The sequence below is a fragment of the Myotis daubentonii genome, chromosome 1 (genome assembly GCF_963259705.1).
Source record: "Myotis daubentonii chromosome 1, mMyoDau2.1, whole genome shotgun sequence".
Classification (NCBI taxonomy): domain Eukaryota; kingdom Metazoa; phylum Chordata; class Mammalia; order Chiroptera; family Vespertilionidae; genus Myotis; species Myotis daubentonii.
The window spans coordinates 23192146-23207772 of record NC_081840.1 but is presented as its reverse complement, the minus strand read 5'-3'; the positions used below and the strand labels follow the sequence as shown (position 1 = coordinate 23207772).

General features: G+C 43.2%; 2 protein-coding genes across 21 annotated transcripts in view; one reads left to right on the top strand and one right to left on the bottom strand.

Annotated features, from left to right (window-relative positions):
* Window positions 1-3110, top strand: part of PAPLN (papilin, proteoglycan like sulfated glycoprotein) — a 39841-nt gene extending 36731 nt beyond the window's left edge. Inside the window, 1 exon segment of the mRNA XM_059691481.1 lies at window positions 545-3110. Within this exon segment, the coding sequence (XP_059547464.1) occupies window positions 545-720 (176 nt within the window). The 3' untranslated portion in view covers window positions 721-3110.
* Window positions 2991-15627, bottom strand: part of NUMB (NUMB endocytic adaptor protein) — a 147843-nt gene continuing 135206 nt past the window's right edge. For 18 of the 20 annotated variants that reach the window (XM_059691322.1, XM_059691293.1, XM_059691428.1 and 15 more), the window contains 5 exons: window positions 13646-13850; window positions 10574-10867; window positions 8885-9034; window positions 5970-6116; window positions 2991-5112 (listed from right to left, as the gene is read on the bottom strand). In XM_059691322.1, the coding sequence (XP_059547305.1) occupies window positions 4397-5112; window positions 5970-6116; window positions 8885-9034; window positions 10574-10867; window positions 13646-13850 (1512 nt within the window). In that variant the 3' untranslated portion in view covers window positions 2991-4396. The remainder of the gene's footprint in view (window positions 5113-5969; window positions 6117-8884; window positions 9035-10573; window positions 10868-13645; window positions 13851-15627) is intronic. The other 2 variants (XM_059691447.1, XM_059691457.1) reach the window with 1 other exon arrangement.

The window sequence follows — 15627 nt, the reverse complement described above, 5'->3', positions numbered from 1 at the left end:
GTCAGACTGAGAAAGACAAATACTATATGATTTCACTTACATGTGGAATCTGAAAAAAAAAAATGAACAAAACAGAAACTCAGATACAGAGAACAAACTGATGATTTCCAAAGGGGAGAGAGTTTAGGAGGATGGGTGAAAAAGGGGAAGGGATTAAGGCATACAAATTGCAGTTATAAAAACAGTCACAGAAATGTAAAGTACAGCATAGGGAATATATAGTCAGTAATACTGTAATAACTATGCATGGTTTAGATGGGAACTAGACTTATCGAGACTCTAAGTTATATGAATGTATAATCACTATGTTGTACACCTGAAGCGAATATAATATTGTATGTCAACTGTAATTGAAGAAAAAAAAAGAATGGGTGGAAATTGTGATCCCTCCTGTAGTTGTACATACAGGTGTTGAAAAGTTACAGAGCAACTGCATTTTGGGGGAATCTGACAGCCACAGTGCCACTTTTAAGGAAATGAAATGGTGAGACTCTTCAGCGCACAGAGCTTCCTTACCCTTTCTTTCTCCCTTGTTGTTTTGCAGCACTGGCCGCCCAGCCGAGGGACCCCGGCAGGGATTGCATGGATCAGCCGGAGCTGGCCAACTGTGAGCTCATCCTGCAGGCCCAGCTCTGTGGCAATGAGTATTACTCCAGCTTCTGCTGTGCCAGCTGTTCCCGTGCCCAGCCTCATGCGCAGCCAGTCTGGCAGCAGGGATGAAGGCCGGCTCCAGCCCCAGTTCTGAAACAACTCGTAGGGCTGGGGAGAAAGGCGGGGAGACGCTCGCTCTCCCCTCTGTGGCTGCCAAGGGAGTTATCTTCTGGAGACACTGCTCCCCACCCTACCCCACCCACCCAGTGTTTAGCCTCAGCAGAGGCCAATCAGCATCTCTGACATGACGGAAAGAAACCTGTTTGGATTAGGATATGCTTTACTTTACAACTTCCCTCTATAATTTCTGGTACACAGGAGCAGTTCACTGTGTTTTAAAATGAGCTACCAGGGTTCTCGCTTCATGTGAAGCTGGATAGGGAGGTGCGTAACTATTTTAGTTAACACCTACCTAACTCCCGCTGTGACAGGGAAGGATGCTTTGCTAGAACTAGATCTCATCTGGGGTCAAACAGTGGCCTGTGCTCTAGTCCCTCTCTCAACCTTCCAGGTAGTAAGTAGCAACCAGCTTCAAGCCCATCTGTGCATATGGTTAACAGCATAACATTGGTGAAAGCTCTCAGGAAAGTGAACTATGAGGTAAGGCTCACCTAGGGATTTAGTATGAAAGGGTGGCAGTTGCATTATTATCTGAGCATGAAAGAACTGGAAAAGCTGCTTACTTTCATTGGGAAGCTGGAGCCGGAAGCCCTATTCCTGAGGCCAACAGGAAGGGCTGGCTGTGAGGACCGCCTTACACCAGTATGGAGCTGATCGACAGGCCTGCTCTGTACCGAGACCAACAAGGAGCCACTCCTTCTCGAGTAGGAATCTGTGAATCGAAGTGTTTGCTGCCAGATAAAAGCCAGTCTATTATTAAAAACAGCAGCCTGGCCAGTGTGGCCCAGTGGTTGAGCATCAACCCATGAACTAGGAGGTCAGGGTTCAAGTCCCGGTCAGGGCACATGCCCGGGTTGCAGGTTTGATCCCCAGTAGGAGGTGTGCAGGAAGCAACCTATCAGTGATTCCCTCTCATCATTAATGTTTCTATCTCTGACTCCCTTTCCTTCCCTCTCTCTGAAGTAAATTAAAAAATATATATATTTAAAGAAACCAGCAACAGCAAGATGGTGGTCCCAATGGAGGGGAGGGCAATGTAATAATAAGTGGCTTCAGAAATGGTTCGAGTTGGTGGAAGTCATTCTGCATCTCAGGACTTCCAATTTCTTGCTGCTAAAGAGCGAGCCCTGGATTCAATGTGGCTTCTTAGTCCCTTTCCACTTAACTTTTTACAAATCCTCCAGAGGGCTGGCTGGGCCTAGTGACACAGGTTATTCAGAGACATAGGAAAGACAGGCGCTAAGGGAAAGGTTTTATTCATCATGATCATGCTGGCTGAGTGAGGGATACTTATTAGTCTACCTATCATGGGCCAAGGCACAGATCTTTTCTTTCCATTTAAAAATAGTGAGGACCATTCCCTTTGATTTACCATGGCTGGTTTTGCTCTAGAAATTAGAAAATTTCTAATTTTCTTGGACTCCCCAGTTCTTTAATTAAACCAGTATTTGGCCCATTGGTAACATATTTCCAGAAGGTAAGTTTGAGGTTAGCTAGCTCTTCTTAGAACTAGTCACAGACTAGTGGGCTGCAGTTCAAGGTGAGAGTAAACTCAATCTAAACCACTGGTCCTCAGCCCTCTTCCACAGTGGGAGCCTAAAAAACAGAACCAGGGGTTCCACTCTCCAGAGATTTGAATTTAATTGGTCTAGAGTACTGCCCGCCATGAGGATTTTAAATGCTCCCCAAGTGATTCTGATACATATCCAAGGTTGAGACTCACTGCTCCAGCCCTGCACATCTGATTGTGAATCTTGCTCAAATGCAGATTCTGCTTACAACGTCTGGAGGAGGGTGGGGAGCCGAGATTCTGTATCTTTAACCAGCTCCTAGGTGAAGTCCATGCTGTTGTCCAGACCACACTTTAGGCAGCAAGAATATGATGTTAGAGATGCATTTAGGATCAACCAAAGCCTAATGAATACAAATATGAACTATAAGAATATACCAGAGCCCTGGCTGGTGAGAATTGGAGTGTTGCCCGCACACCAGAGGGTTGCGCGTGTGGGAAGCAACTGATCAATTAATGTTTTTCTCTCTTTCTCCTTTCCTCTCTCTGAAAAATAATAAAAGAATATATTAGAAAATAAAAGATTTTCTAGCCACCAAACTAGAGAGCTGCAGCAACAGCAGAATGGAGAGAGGGAACAAGACCTGAAAGAACTAAGTCAACTGCTAATAAAGAAAAGGGGAAAGAACAGCCCTTTATGGGCAAAAGCTTCTACCACGAACATTTATTTTTGTTAAAGCAGATTATAAATTCTCATCAATACAAATATATATAACTTACATTTGATTGTAAGGCCAACGTTCAAAAGTAAAAATGAGATGGGATCTCACGTTGTTACCAGAGGTCAAGTGGCTGCAACTGGCAACGGGATGTTCTGTCCACAAGGGAGGGGGAACGAGGACACACACGGAGACACACACACACACACACACACACACACACACACACACACCTAATAAAACCAGAAACTCCATCCCCACAAAACTCATGGGAACACACTTAAAGGACAAAACAAAACCCACCAAGACCCACATGACAAACCAACAGAATAACCTGCGTTCCAGTCTATGCATATGATGTCATTGTCACCTTAGTGTTAAAACAAGTAAAGGATTAACATAAGGAAACTGCAGCAATATATAAAAGAAAATACATATTCTCTATAGAGCATATTTAGACTGATTCCATTAAAATAATATTAGAATTTCACCATAGGTTTAAAACCAGGACAATACTACTCTTTCATTTTCTTTATTTAAACTACAACCTAGTGACTGTATTGGTCATAAGCATGATTGTTGTTGCAATGTGCTACTCTACTTACAATGACTGATACCAAATAAGCGAGGGATCCGGTCTGCACCTCCAGCTTTTCCCCTTTTACTTTAGTAGAAATCAACGATAAATCAATCTTATGTACAATTTCTTACAGCTAACCCTTTTACCTTTGGCAAGATTACTTACAACTTATACAACTTTTTAATATTGAGAACTATTTAAAATATTCTAAATGCATAAAAATAAAGATTTGGCTTTTTTGATATATATTTATAATATTTATTCTTACTCAAAATGGAAGCTCAACTTTACCCCTAAAATATAGCTCTGCTGGGGCAGCTGCTGATGCGCCCTCCTGGGATTCTGGCAGCACCGCCTGCCTCTTGTCCTCGGCCCAAGCATAGGCCATCCTATTCTCAATCTCTAAGATGGGCCAGTATTGAGAGGAGGCAGGTGCATGGCCTGAAAAAAAAAAAGGGAGATCGTTTTGCTTCCCGTTGGGTTCTATATTCCATTAAATGTGCTTTGAATACAGATTCCTGTTCAGATACATCTGCCTCTCTGTTGTCAGAGATTTGTAAGGGGCTGAGGCAGGAGGGGGACAAAGGGCAACATTTTCTTGACTTCTTTAGCCTCACAGGACAGCTCTTCTCTAGGAATGGTTTTCTCACTTTTTTCAAAAATCACCCCACACAGCACTCCGCACCTGGACATGCTCTTTGGGACCTTTGGGATTAGTGAAAAGTGTGCTATGGGGAACACAAAGTCTCCTTTGACCTTCACCCTCCCCCTGCCCTTGCCTAAATACAGACAAAATACATAAACCATGGGGACTGCTCAAAGTTCAATTTCAAACGTCTTCTGTAGGTCACTGGAGAAGGGGTTGGTGGGGGAGGGGTTAGTACGCTGCTTGGACTTGCTCTCTAATGCAGCCCACTGGGCTTCGAAAGGATCCACTGGGCAAGTGCCTATAGGAACCTCTGTGTGCTTGTCTCCTGAGGCCAACCTACCATCGTCTACACCATTGAAAGCTGCAGAACCATTGAAGTGCTCAGCAGGAGGCTTAAAGAAGGGACTGGCACAAGCACTGCTTGTCTCATACTGAGGGAATGTCTGCTGCTTGACCAGGCTGGGAGACTGATGGGGATGGGCAGCCTGAGGGTGGCCTGCAGTACCAAACACATTGGCTACCATCTGGGAGGGAGTGATGCCCACCACAGGCACATTAGGGGCTGGATAGGGCATCCCATTGGCCACAGGATAGGCCTGGGCAGGGATAAAGGCTGGCTGTAGGGGCGGGACCGCACCCACTGGCACGGGCTGAGAGGTGAGGAATGCATTCCCTTGGAAAGGTGGCGCTGGCTGGGAGATGGCAGTGGGTGGCGGCGGCTGGAGGGCTGGCTGCAGTGGGACAGCTGAGGCTGGGGGCTGCTGACCCCGGACGCTCTTGGACACCTCTTCTAACCAGCGGTCAGCCTCAGAGGGAGTACGTCTGTGACCAGCCTGGAAGAGACCTGGAGAGGCAGCACCAGAAGATTGACCCCACTCGGTCCCTGGAACCAACATGAGAGAGAGAAAAGAGTCAGTCTTTCGGAGCGTTTTTCTTCACCTGATGATCTTGGTTATTTGAATGACCCTAACGTGGAGCAAATCCCTCTAGTGGAATAATCTGTTACTAGCAGAGGAGTTTTGTGGCAGCATGTGTCAGATCATGCTGCTGTCTCAGCCACGTTGAGGAGCTGTCTAGATATGGTTCAACTGCACTGAACCAGGCAGCTGGCTGGCACAGGAAACCCTTCCCTGATGCTGTGGCTCATCTATGGTACAGAAACCACCTTGCACATGCACAAAGGGCCCAAGGTGATTCACCTTCTACTCTAACAGAACGAAGAGAAAATACTTGGTTCTGTATCTCATGAGCCCTGCCTGGCTTCCTGACACATGTTGCCTTCCTGATGAACTGCCTTTATTACTATTTAAAATTCTCTTTGTTTTATGGTTAAATGTTCATTATAGAAAAACTAGAAAGTACAGAAAAGCAAAAATGAAGTGTCTTTTATAGCTCTTGTTTTGGGGCCTGCCATTATGGGAGGCAGGGTCCCCTCACCCTTATAGGCTTATCCACCTATTTCCATATCCAGTGACAGACCCCCTCAGGGTAGGCCCAGGAATCTGTACTTTATGAAATTTCTATGGGTGGTTCTGTTCCATAGTCTTAAGAACTGTCAATTTAACCTCTTCAGTTCTTTCTCCTTCTCCATCCTTTCTTAATAGTAGTTTATTTCCAGGAGAGAATATACTTTTCCTAAAAGCACTTCTCCCTGGTTCCTACTCAGGTAAATGGCTGATTTTCAAACCAGGGTCACTTAGCTGATCCCAGAATCCTCACCACCATCTGTGGCCACCTTACCCGAATGTGTGGCTGCAATTCCCTTGTTAACAGCATCAAGGGCATGCGCCCAAGGGTTGGTTTCACGCACAGGCATTGCTACGGATGCTAGAGCAGTATGGGCTGGCTTAGCAGCAAGCACATGGAAGGCTGAGTCAGTGCCATTAGCTACAATGGGAGCAGACAACATCAATGGAGTTAATTCATGCAGGGTGCACAGGTGACCTGTTGGAGCTGGGTCAGTCAGGCCAATGTGCAATACTGACGGGACAGACAGAAGAGTTGGTGTTGGGATAACCATACCATCTTGTAGTGGATACACAAACCTTTTGGCAAAGAGGGAATTAGAGGTTATAATGAAAATGGCTATCTGGAGTCAAATGACTGTTCTAGGACACTATGTGTATGGGGAGAGAGGAAATGAAAGCCTAGAAAAACAAGTTCAAATTAAATTGAACAGAGCGGCTTTGTCTTACAAGCGGCAAAAAGCTAATGCATAGCCTTTGGCATAATGATGTATATAAAGCATTTCCCTCTCCTATCACTTTCCCAAAGACCAAGTTATAGCAATAGTAACAACAATGGGATAAATATAATGATTCCATACTATGTTCTAGGTCAGTGGTTCTCAAACTTCCTAATGCTGCGACCCTTTAATACAGTTCCTCATGTTGTGGTGACCCCCAACCATAACATTATTTTCGTTGCTACTGCATAACTGTAATTTTGCTACTGTTATGAATAGTAATGTAAATATCTGATATGCAGGATGTATTTTAATTGTTACAAATTGAATATAATTAAAGCATAGTGATTAATCACAAAAACAATATGCAATTATATATGTGTTTTCCTATGGTCTTAGGTGACCCCTGTGAAAGGGTTGTTTGACCCCCAAAGGGGCCGCGACCTACAGGTTGAGAACCGCTGTTCTAGGTGCTATGTTAATAATACTTTAGTGTGCATTATCTCATTTAATTCTCTCAAAAACCTAGTAAGGCTGGTATTATCCCCATATTACAGATGAGAAAAATCAAACTTGGTATATGTTTTCATTTGCTTAATAAATCTATAATTAACTACATAATTAATTTTATCTTCCTTTTTTGGAAGATGTTTTCCTCCTTGGTAATGTTGATAATATCCTGAAGCCCCTACTATTCTTTTCTTGTCTCCCCTTATCAAAAGCTCCTGAGACCTTGTTCCTATACTCTGGGCATCTATTCCATCAGTTGCTGCCCCTCAGTACATCTATCATTCATATTTATTATGGAGCATAGAAGCAGGTACCTTCCCCTGCCTACACTATTCCCTCTTTAGGACGAGGCAACCCTGCTGTGGCTTTGGTACAATTTACCAGGGCTTGTCTAAAAAACTAGCTTACCCTTCGACTGGGAGCCCCTGAAAGGCAGGGAAAAGACTATGTTCTATTCAGTTTTACACTCATTGCCTTGTGAAGAAGCATATAGTCAGTAGAATGTAGCAGGTACTATATTCAGAAAGACCTGGGTTTAAATCCTGGCTGTGCAAGTTGGGCAATTTACTTAAGTTCTCTGAGCCTCATTTTCCTTATCTGTAATGCTTACCTCAAAGGGTTGTTGTGGAGATTAAGAGAGAGAGAACATGCATGAGTCCTTACTATGATGTGGCAGGAGGCACCAAGGGCTCAATAAATTGTGCCTATCATTATTGATATTATAAATATTTGTCAGATGGAAAGCTATTTGGCACAAAGGTTTATTTTTTAAAAAGAGGTTCCTTGTAGGAAAAACATGTTGTAGCTTACTCCAATAGGAGCAGGGGACTGTTCTCACAGCAAAGCTTTTTCTGAGCTCTCTCTCAAATGAAATAAAGAAATGGCAATTATAAGGAGGTCAAATTCTAAGTCTGTAATTTAAGTAATACAGACTCTTTGCTGACCTCTGAGTCAGTAACTGCTAACTCAGTAACTCTTTTTTTTTTTTTAATATATTTTATTGATTTTTTACAGAGAGGAAGGGAGTGAGATAGAGAGTTAGAAACATCGATGAGAGAGAAACATCGATCAGCTGCCTCCCGCACATCTCCCACTGGGGATATGCCCGCAACCCAGGTACATGCCCTTGACCAGAATTGAACCTGGGACCCCTCTCAGTCCGCAGGCCGACGCTCTATCCACTGAGCCAAACCGGTTTCGGCAACTCAGTAACTCTTAAAACAACAACTTTTAGTGACTCTTCAATGCCACAAAGTCAAATTCTAGGACACTTGTTATAGGTTCAATGAACTGAAGAGCCAAAAGAAGTACCTTTTGCTGTAGGAGCCTCCTGAGACTGGGGAGAGACTAGATGAGTCCAGGGCTTCTCAACCTTGGCACTATTGATATTTTGGACCAGATAATTCTTCGTTGTAAGGGTGGCTAGCCTGTGCACTGAAGGATGTTTAGTAGTAGCTCTGGCCTCTACACAGGTGCCATTAGCAATCACCCTTTACCAAGTTGTGAAACCCCAAATAAAAAATGTCTCCAGACAATGAATGCCAGATTTTCCTTGAGGGGCAAAATCACCCTGGGTTGAAAACCACTGTGCTAAAGAAAGAATAACCTAGAACCAACTCTGATGACTGCTGCATCTGGAGAACTGGCTGGATACACTGACTTTTAACAGTGAAGGTGTAAATGAAGCAGTCGGTTGGGACTATAGCTCCTAATAGAATAGGATGAATGATAGGTAGGTACATGCAAAATGACGAATGCAGACATCTTAGGAAACAGGAAGGGGAACAAAGAGCAAGGACACTGTTGAACAGGGAAATGAATCCATCTGAGACATCAAACAAGGAAATGAGTGGTCTGACCAGCTTTCGGAAAACTCAGGATGCCAACTTATAGTTAGTGAGCAGCATCATAAAATGCCAGTATCAGAGAGAAAAGCTGAGCAGGCTAACAGGGCACTAACCTTGAAAGGTAGGAGACTGTGGTGCCACCACTGTCACTGGTTTGGTCATTGGGGCGGATGAGAAGGGATCCTCGGAGGGTGTGCTGAAGGCATTGGTGATCTGTGAGCACAGGGAGCTGATACTCTCTGCTTCCCCTTCTACCTCTGGCACTGCAAGGCAAATAGAAAATGGCTCCAGACAGAAACACTCAATAATCCAAATATAACAGTATGGTACAAGGTGGCATTTTATACTGTATCCCTTATTTGTGAAAGGAAAAGTCTCAACTGACAGGTGGGGCTATAAAAGCAGCTTAAAAAAATTACTGTCCACTATTTCATTGGCTTTTCAGGTCAGGAGGTATGAAATGTCAATAGTTCATGTACTGATGTATATCTTCCTCCCTTGCAAATCCCCAGATTCCTTTTTGTGCCAAGATGTTAGCTAGAAGTTTCTGGAAGACATGAGCGACCTGTTTGTCTTCCAACCAGTTCACAGGTGTGATTTAAGCTCTGAAGCTATTTAGTAACTATCAGAAAATGGGTTAAAGTCAAGGGCACCAGTGGATGCTCAGTCCTTTTCTCTATGATAATCCATGATAATGTCATCACTCTCATTTTCCTCCAAAGTACAAAGTATAGTAACTGTGAAAACATGGAAAAGTGAACTGAGGTCCAGGACTCTTGAGGCTTTGTTCTTAATGCTGACTCTGGGATACTTGGGTGTCACTGAGGAAGATAAATGTGTGCTGTTCCTTTATTTGCTCAACTGTGAAAAGAGAATGCTAGTTTTTGTTTCCTATCTGCTCCAGAATGAAACTAAAAACAGGTACTTGAAGCATCTGGAGTTTCCGTTTTTATAGGAGCTGAGCGCTGGACCAACCCTCAGTAATCGTCTAGTGAACTGTTCTTTAGGCCCAGTTTCATGTGTCAAGAGAACTTAACTCTGTACTTTTATACCACCACCAGTGAGAGGGCCTATGGAGACAGAGCTTCCTCACGCTCTGAGGAAGCACTGGCTGGGTGTGTCTCAGAGTGAAGTGAAATAGAGTCCAATAAAAGCACTGACCAGATCTGACACTTTAGCTCCGGTCTTATGATGAGGATAGAACTACCGGGGCTGGCTCAGCTGTACAGAGGCCACACAAAGGACTGTGTGGCAGTTCTGAAAGGTAATGAATATGTGTGAGCAAGCTCACTGTCTCTGATGAACAACAGATCTTAGATTCATACAGGAAGCCTGTTTAGAGTTTCCTCCCTATGGAGCCAACCAGCCACAAGAACAATGAGCACTTATCCATTTCTTCTGGTACATCTGACAGTGATGCTGTTTATCTTTATAATTAATTCCCTGCTGGGTCCCAAATGGCAGGATAAGAATGGAAACTTGAGACCCTTGATGTTTGGAAGCAGGTTGGCTGAGAGGTAGTTAAGTACACTTCCATCAGGACAAACCACAAATCTTATAGCTCAGGCTAGGAATTCCCATTATGGCTCTACTACTTGTCTGTTGAAGAGAAATGAATGCTTCACATCTCCCTCCAGGAACCTCAGTTTTTCTCCCGATGGGAAATGATACAAGATACATATAACCATAAACCAGCCTGGGTGGCGAGGGAGGGCTAGTTTGGTGGGATTAGTGTTTCGACCGGAAGTGACAATAATGTTTCAGTGCTAGAGCACCAGTGAGTCAGGTGGATGCTGCATTACCTGCATTTTTTATGGGGAAATCAGTCTTCCTCTGCATAGTGGAAGGCAAGTCGTTGATGCGCAGGGAAAGCTGGCGTTTAAAGGGTGACATCTTCTGGCTAAGAGCAGGAAATCCTCGGAAAGAGCCTTGGCGAGCAAGTTGCTCAATTGGAGCATGGCGGCGTGGGATGGCGTGAGGATTGTTCATCTCCAGAGAGGCAGTGGCATCCGAAGTGGGAGAAGTGGGAGAAGACGGCGATGGGGCAGTGTTGCCAGGGGCCACTGATGAAGCAACAACTGTCTTGTCTGTTTCAGCTAAAGGTCAAGCAAGAGAAAGAGGATCTTAGCAATGTCTTCAAATAATTGGAGCTTACACAACGGAGGAGCTCAAAAACCCTTGTAGGTCCTTTACCCATCTCCTTCCCAATGTCTCTTAAAAGACAGGTTAAAAGCAAGGCTCAGATCTACTTTTCAAACAAATAAAAGATTTAACCTACTACATGTCCCATGATATAGCTACTGAGACACACAGATCTGATTTTCATGCAGTGATTCATAATATAAGCCTTTGAACAAGTTTAAAAAAATAGTACAGATGAACTTCTAATGTGAAATCCTTTAAAGAATGATGATTTATGGTTTTCTTTAAAATACACACACACACACACACACACACACATATTTATTGATTTCAGAAAGGGAGAGAGAGATAGAAACATCAATGATGACAGAGAATCATTGATTGGCTGCCTCCTGCACACCCTACATTGGGGATCCAGCCTGCAATCCAGGAATCGAACTATGACCTCCTAGTTCATAGGTCGACACTCAACCAGAGCCACGCTGGCCAGGCTGGTTTATGGTTTCCAATGTTTGTTTGCTTACTTGTTTGGGGGGAGGACTTTGGGAGTGGCAGTTAGAAAAGTCTAAATAAGTATAAGTTTGATTAGATGTTACAGAATGGCATAAAGCAGTCTTTCAATCATGGACAATATGCATCATGGCTCATTTGAATAAAAGCATACAGAAGTAAAATTTTAAATTGGAATAAACTAAATATAAGACTATTTCCATGTGCGTACCAGCTGAGACCCAATCTGCATGTGGAAAATCTCTAGCACTTCCTCCCCTCACAGCCCCTCTATAGCTGTTGGTATGCTACCACTTTGGCAGTTGTCGTGTGGAGCATGAAGTAAGTATTATGTGGTGGTGTTAAAGAACACGCTTCCAGTCAGAAGGTCACCGAGCACACTAAATAACAGCTGCCCATATTAAATTTCCTAATAAAAATAACACGGTGTTTCTTATTCTTTAGGATACTGGCATAAATGCTTATGAGAAATGAACTACAGTGGGGCCTTGACTTACGAGTTTAATTTGTTCCGTGACGGAGCTCGTAACTCAAATTACTCATATGTTAAATCAAAAGTGAACGAGTGAGACACGTGATGCTGGGCTGATGTTGTAGCGTTCACTGTGACGTTTGCTGTGCCAACTAGCGGTGGGGTATCTGAAGCTGGCTCGTAACCCGAATTTTAGCTCTCAACTCAAAGCAAAAAATTGGCCGAGAAACGGCTCCTATCTCGAAAAACTTGTTAGTCAGGACACTCGTAAGTCAAGGCCCCACTGTAATCACAATGAATAATTTAGCTTCAAATAAAAACATGTATCTTTTTTTGGTCTTAAAAATTAGAGCTGTTTGGGTCAGTATTAGATTAATGAAGTTACCCAAAATGGCTGGTTTAGAACTGAAAGAATATGGTAAAAAATAGCAAAATTATGTTAATTTATATTTAAACTGAATTGTTTAATTCCAAAATATGCCATATTTGTTTCAACCTCAGTTATACACAAGAATGCAAAGCATTTCACCAAGCCCTCTCACTATACACCCAACCCAACTTTAGGCAACAGACTCTTGAGTAGCTTGAATGCCTGTACAGGCATGTGTACATTCCCACTACGCTGCCATGTGTACCTGAAAAAACATTCTGCAAAAATCACACACTGAAATAAACAGGGCTACAGGAGAAAGAGCTAGGGGCTAGCTTCTCAAAATCTAGGAACCTTTTTCACAAAAGCACTAAAAAGCAGTAATAATATAGTGAGAACAGTAGCACCCAGCAGCATGTCAGTAGGGCCTTTGCAGCCTGGACCTGGGATTTGTACTTCTTCCTTTAAGATGTAGGTTCTTTGTTGTTGTCGTTAATTCTCAACTAAGGATTTTTTTTTTTTTTTAATAGACTGAGAGAGAGAGAAACATGGATGTGAGAGACACACACTGAGTGGTTGCCTCCTGCATAGGACCCCAACCAGGGCCAGGATGAAGATCACAACAAGGTACGTGCCCTTGACCAGACTCGAACCTGGGACTCATCAGTCTGAGGGACGACTCTCTATCCGCTGAGCCAAACCGGCTAGGGCAAGATGTAGGTTCCTGACAGCATCTGCTTCTCACACAGATCAGATGCATCTGAATTAAAAATCTGCTCCAGGAACAGATTTTCTCCATTTTGTTTTTAAACACAGGGAGGGCAATGTCTTTGCAGCTTATTCAGCTGCACTCTTAGCTTCCCCAGGTAGCTTAACATAATAAAAAGGGTAAACAGTTTCAAAGCCACTAAACAAACTACTCTAAAGGAAAGGACTTTGTTTAGATTTTCAGCTTTTGGTTGTTGTTTTTAATCCTCAACGCAGGATATTTTTCCCATTGATTTTTTACAGAGTGGGGAAGGGACAGAGGGAGAGGTGGGGAAGGGAAGAAAGTGGGAAGGAGGAAAAGAGAAACAGAAACATTGATGTGAGAGAGAGACTTCGACTGCTTGCCTCCTGCAAGTGCCCAGACCTGGACCAGAGATCGAATCTGCAACTCAGGTAGATGCCCTTGACCAAAAATTGAACCCGTAACCCTTGGTGTGTGGGCTGACACTCCAACCACTGAACATCATTGGCCAGGGCCAGCTTTATTCTTAAGTTCTTCACATATTGCTAAGAGTTCTCTTTGTGAGAAAGCTTAGCCTTGATAGCTTCAAAAAATTAACCCTCTGGGGAAAACTGCTTAATAAACACACACTGTAGTACAACAGACTGTACCTTTCTTGGCATCTTGGATTTGCTTCATAATCTCCTCTCTTTCTGCTAGCTCAGTGGCTGTTGTGACACGGAATGATCCTTCTCTTGTAAAAGTGGTCCGGCTGGCATCAAAAGTAGCAGTCACTCCACATTCCTTCTCCCTCTTCTGCTTACGTTCTAAACAGGCCGCAAAAGCACAGCCTACAGCGTGGCTCAATCTTTCACCCTGTACATAACAGAAGGTTCACAGAACGTTTTTAGAGTTACTGTACCAACAATTACAAATGAGTTTGGACCACAAATAAGTCTGTTTTTCACAAGGCAAAATGTTGGGAGCTTAACCTAGATTTTAATATACTAATATGCCAAATTAATTTAAATGAATAAATTACCTTAGGTAATACCTATGATACTTTACTGTAACAGGCATTGGGTAAAGTGACAATCGGCAACCTGTGCTTTTGTGAGCAGCCACTGAGACCTTCTTATTATTAGTGAGGCTCCCTCAGTCACTCACAGTAGCTGTGCCATCAGGTTAGGAGATACTGCTGAAGGTTTCAAGCTCTAAGTCTTGAAATGCAAAACCCTATTTGCTATTTAGGGGAACAGTGGAAATATTTACCAAGCATTTCTAAGAACCACTGGAAAGGCAGGGCAAGGTTCAGGAGCTTAAATATACTGTCAACATGTCTAGGAATAAAAGGTGCAAACTTAAAACTTTGAATAAATAATACAACTCCAGCGATGAAAAGGGAATCAGGCAAAGGAAAGCTTAGCTTTCTCAGTCCCCCTCCTTTTCTGAATACTATTCCCAAGTACCCCTTCCCATTCTAGACCCAAAGGGCTTTCAGGCTTTCTCCTATACCTTCCCTATATTCTTCTAGCTCTCTCTTAGCTCCAACTATATCCCCAACCACACACATGCAAAAGTTAAAGCTGTTTGGCTCAGTGGATAGAGCGTCAGCCTGCGGACTGAAGGGTTCTGGGTTCGATTCTGGTCAAGGGCACATACCTCAGTTGCAGGCTCGATCCCAGGCCCTGGTCAGAGCACGTACAATTGATGTGCCTCTCTCACATCGATGTTTCTCTGTCTCTTCCTCTCCCCTCCCACTCTCTCCAATAAAAACCAAAAAACTGCTTTTTGTTTCTAAGATTTCACATGACATAAACTGTTAAGATTTCAGTGGCTATAAAATGTAAAATTTCACATGACTGCTTAAAGACTGACAGACTTATTTTTTATGAAACCACATGAGTTTCTAACTTTTTAATAGGATGATATAAGGGTAGGCGTGAAAGCATAGAATAGGATAGAGTACCGAAGGAGTCTTAGAACCCGTTTGCATTTGCACACAGCTCTATTATAAGGACAGAGGTATAGGCCAAGGAAGCTTATTCTTTCTCTTTAGGTTTCAGGCAGAAGTTCTTGAAGACAGATCCCTCCTCAAGCTCCACCCCAGACCCAGTTGGAGAAATAGCTTTAATAATAATAGTCACTACTTAAAATTTTTTTTTATTGATTTCAGAGAGGAAGGGAGAGGGAGAGAGAGATATAAACATCAATGATGAGAATCATTGATCGGCTGCCTCCTGCACGCCCCCCGGATAGAGCCCGCAACCCGGGCATGTGCCCTTGACCAGAATCAAACCTGGGACCCTCCAGTCCACAGGCTGACACTCTATCCACTGAGCCAAACTGGCTAGGAATAACAATCACTATATTGAGAGCAGTTACCATGGGCCAGATCCTATGCTAAGAATGCTTAAATTCATTAATCTAAGTTAGTTTTTGCAACTGTTATCTCCATTTTATAGCAGTGGATACTAAGACTTAGAGAATGTTAAGTAACTTGCTACAAATCCCACAGCTAGTGAGAACCAGAATCAGGTCTGGAACCCATATCAGATTCAGAGCCTGAGCTCTTAATATTTGTTTATACCACTGTCTCCAAGAACTTAAAAAAAAAATCTTTTGGTCAATTTTAGAGTATGGTCACCACTCT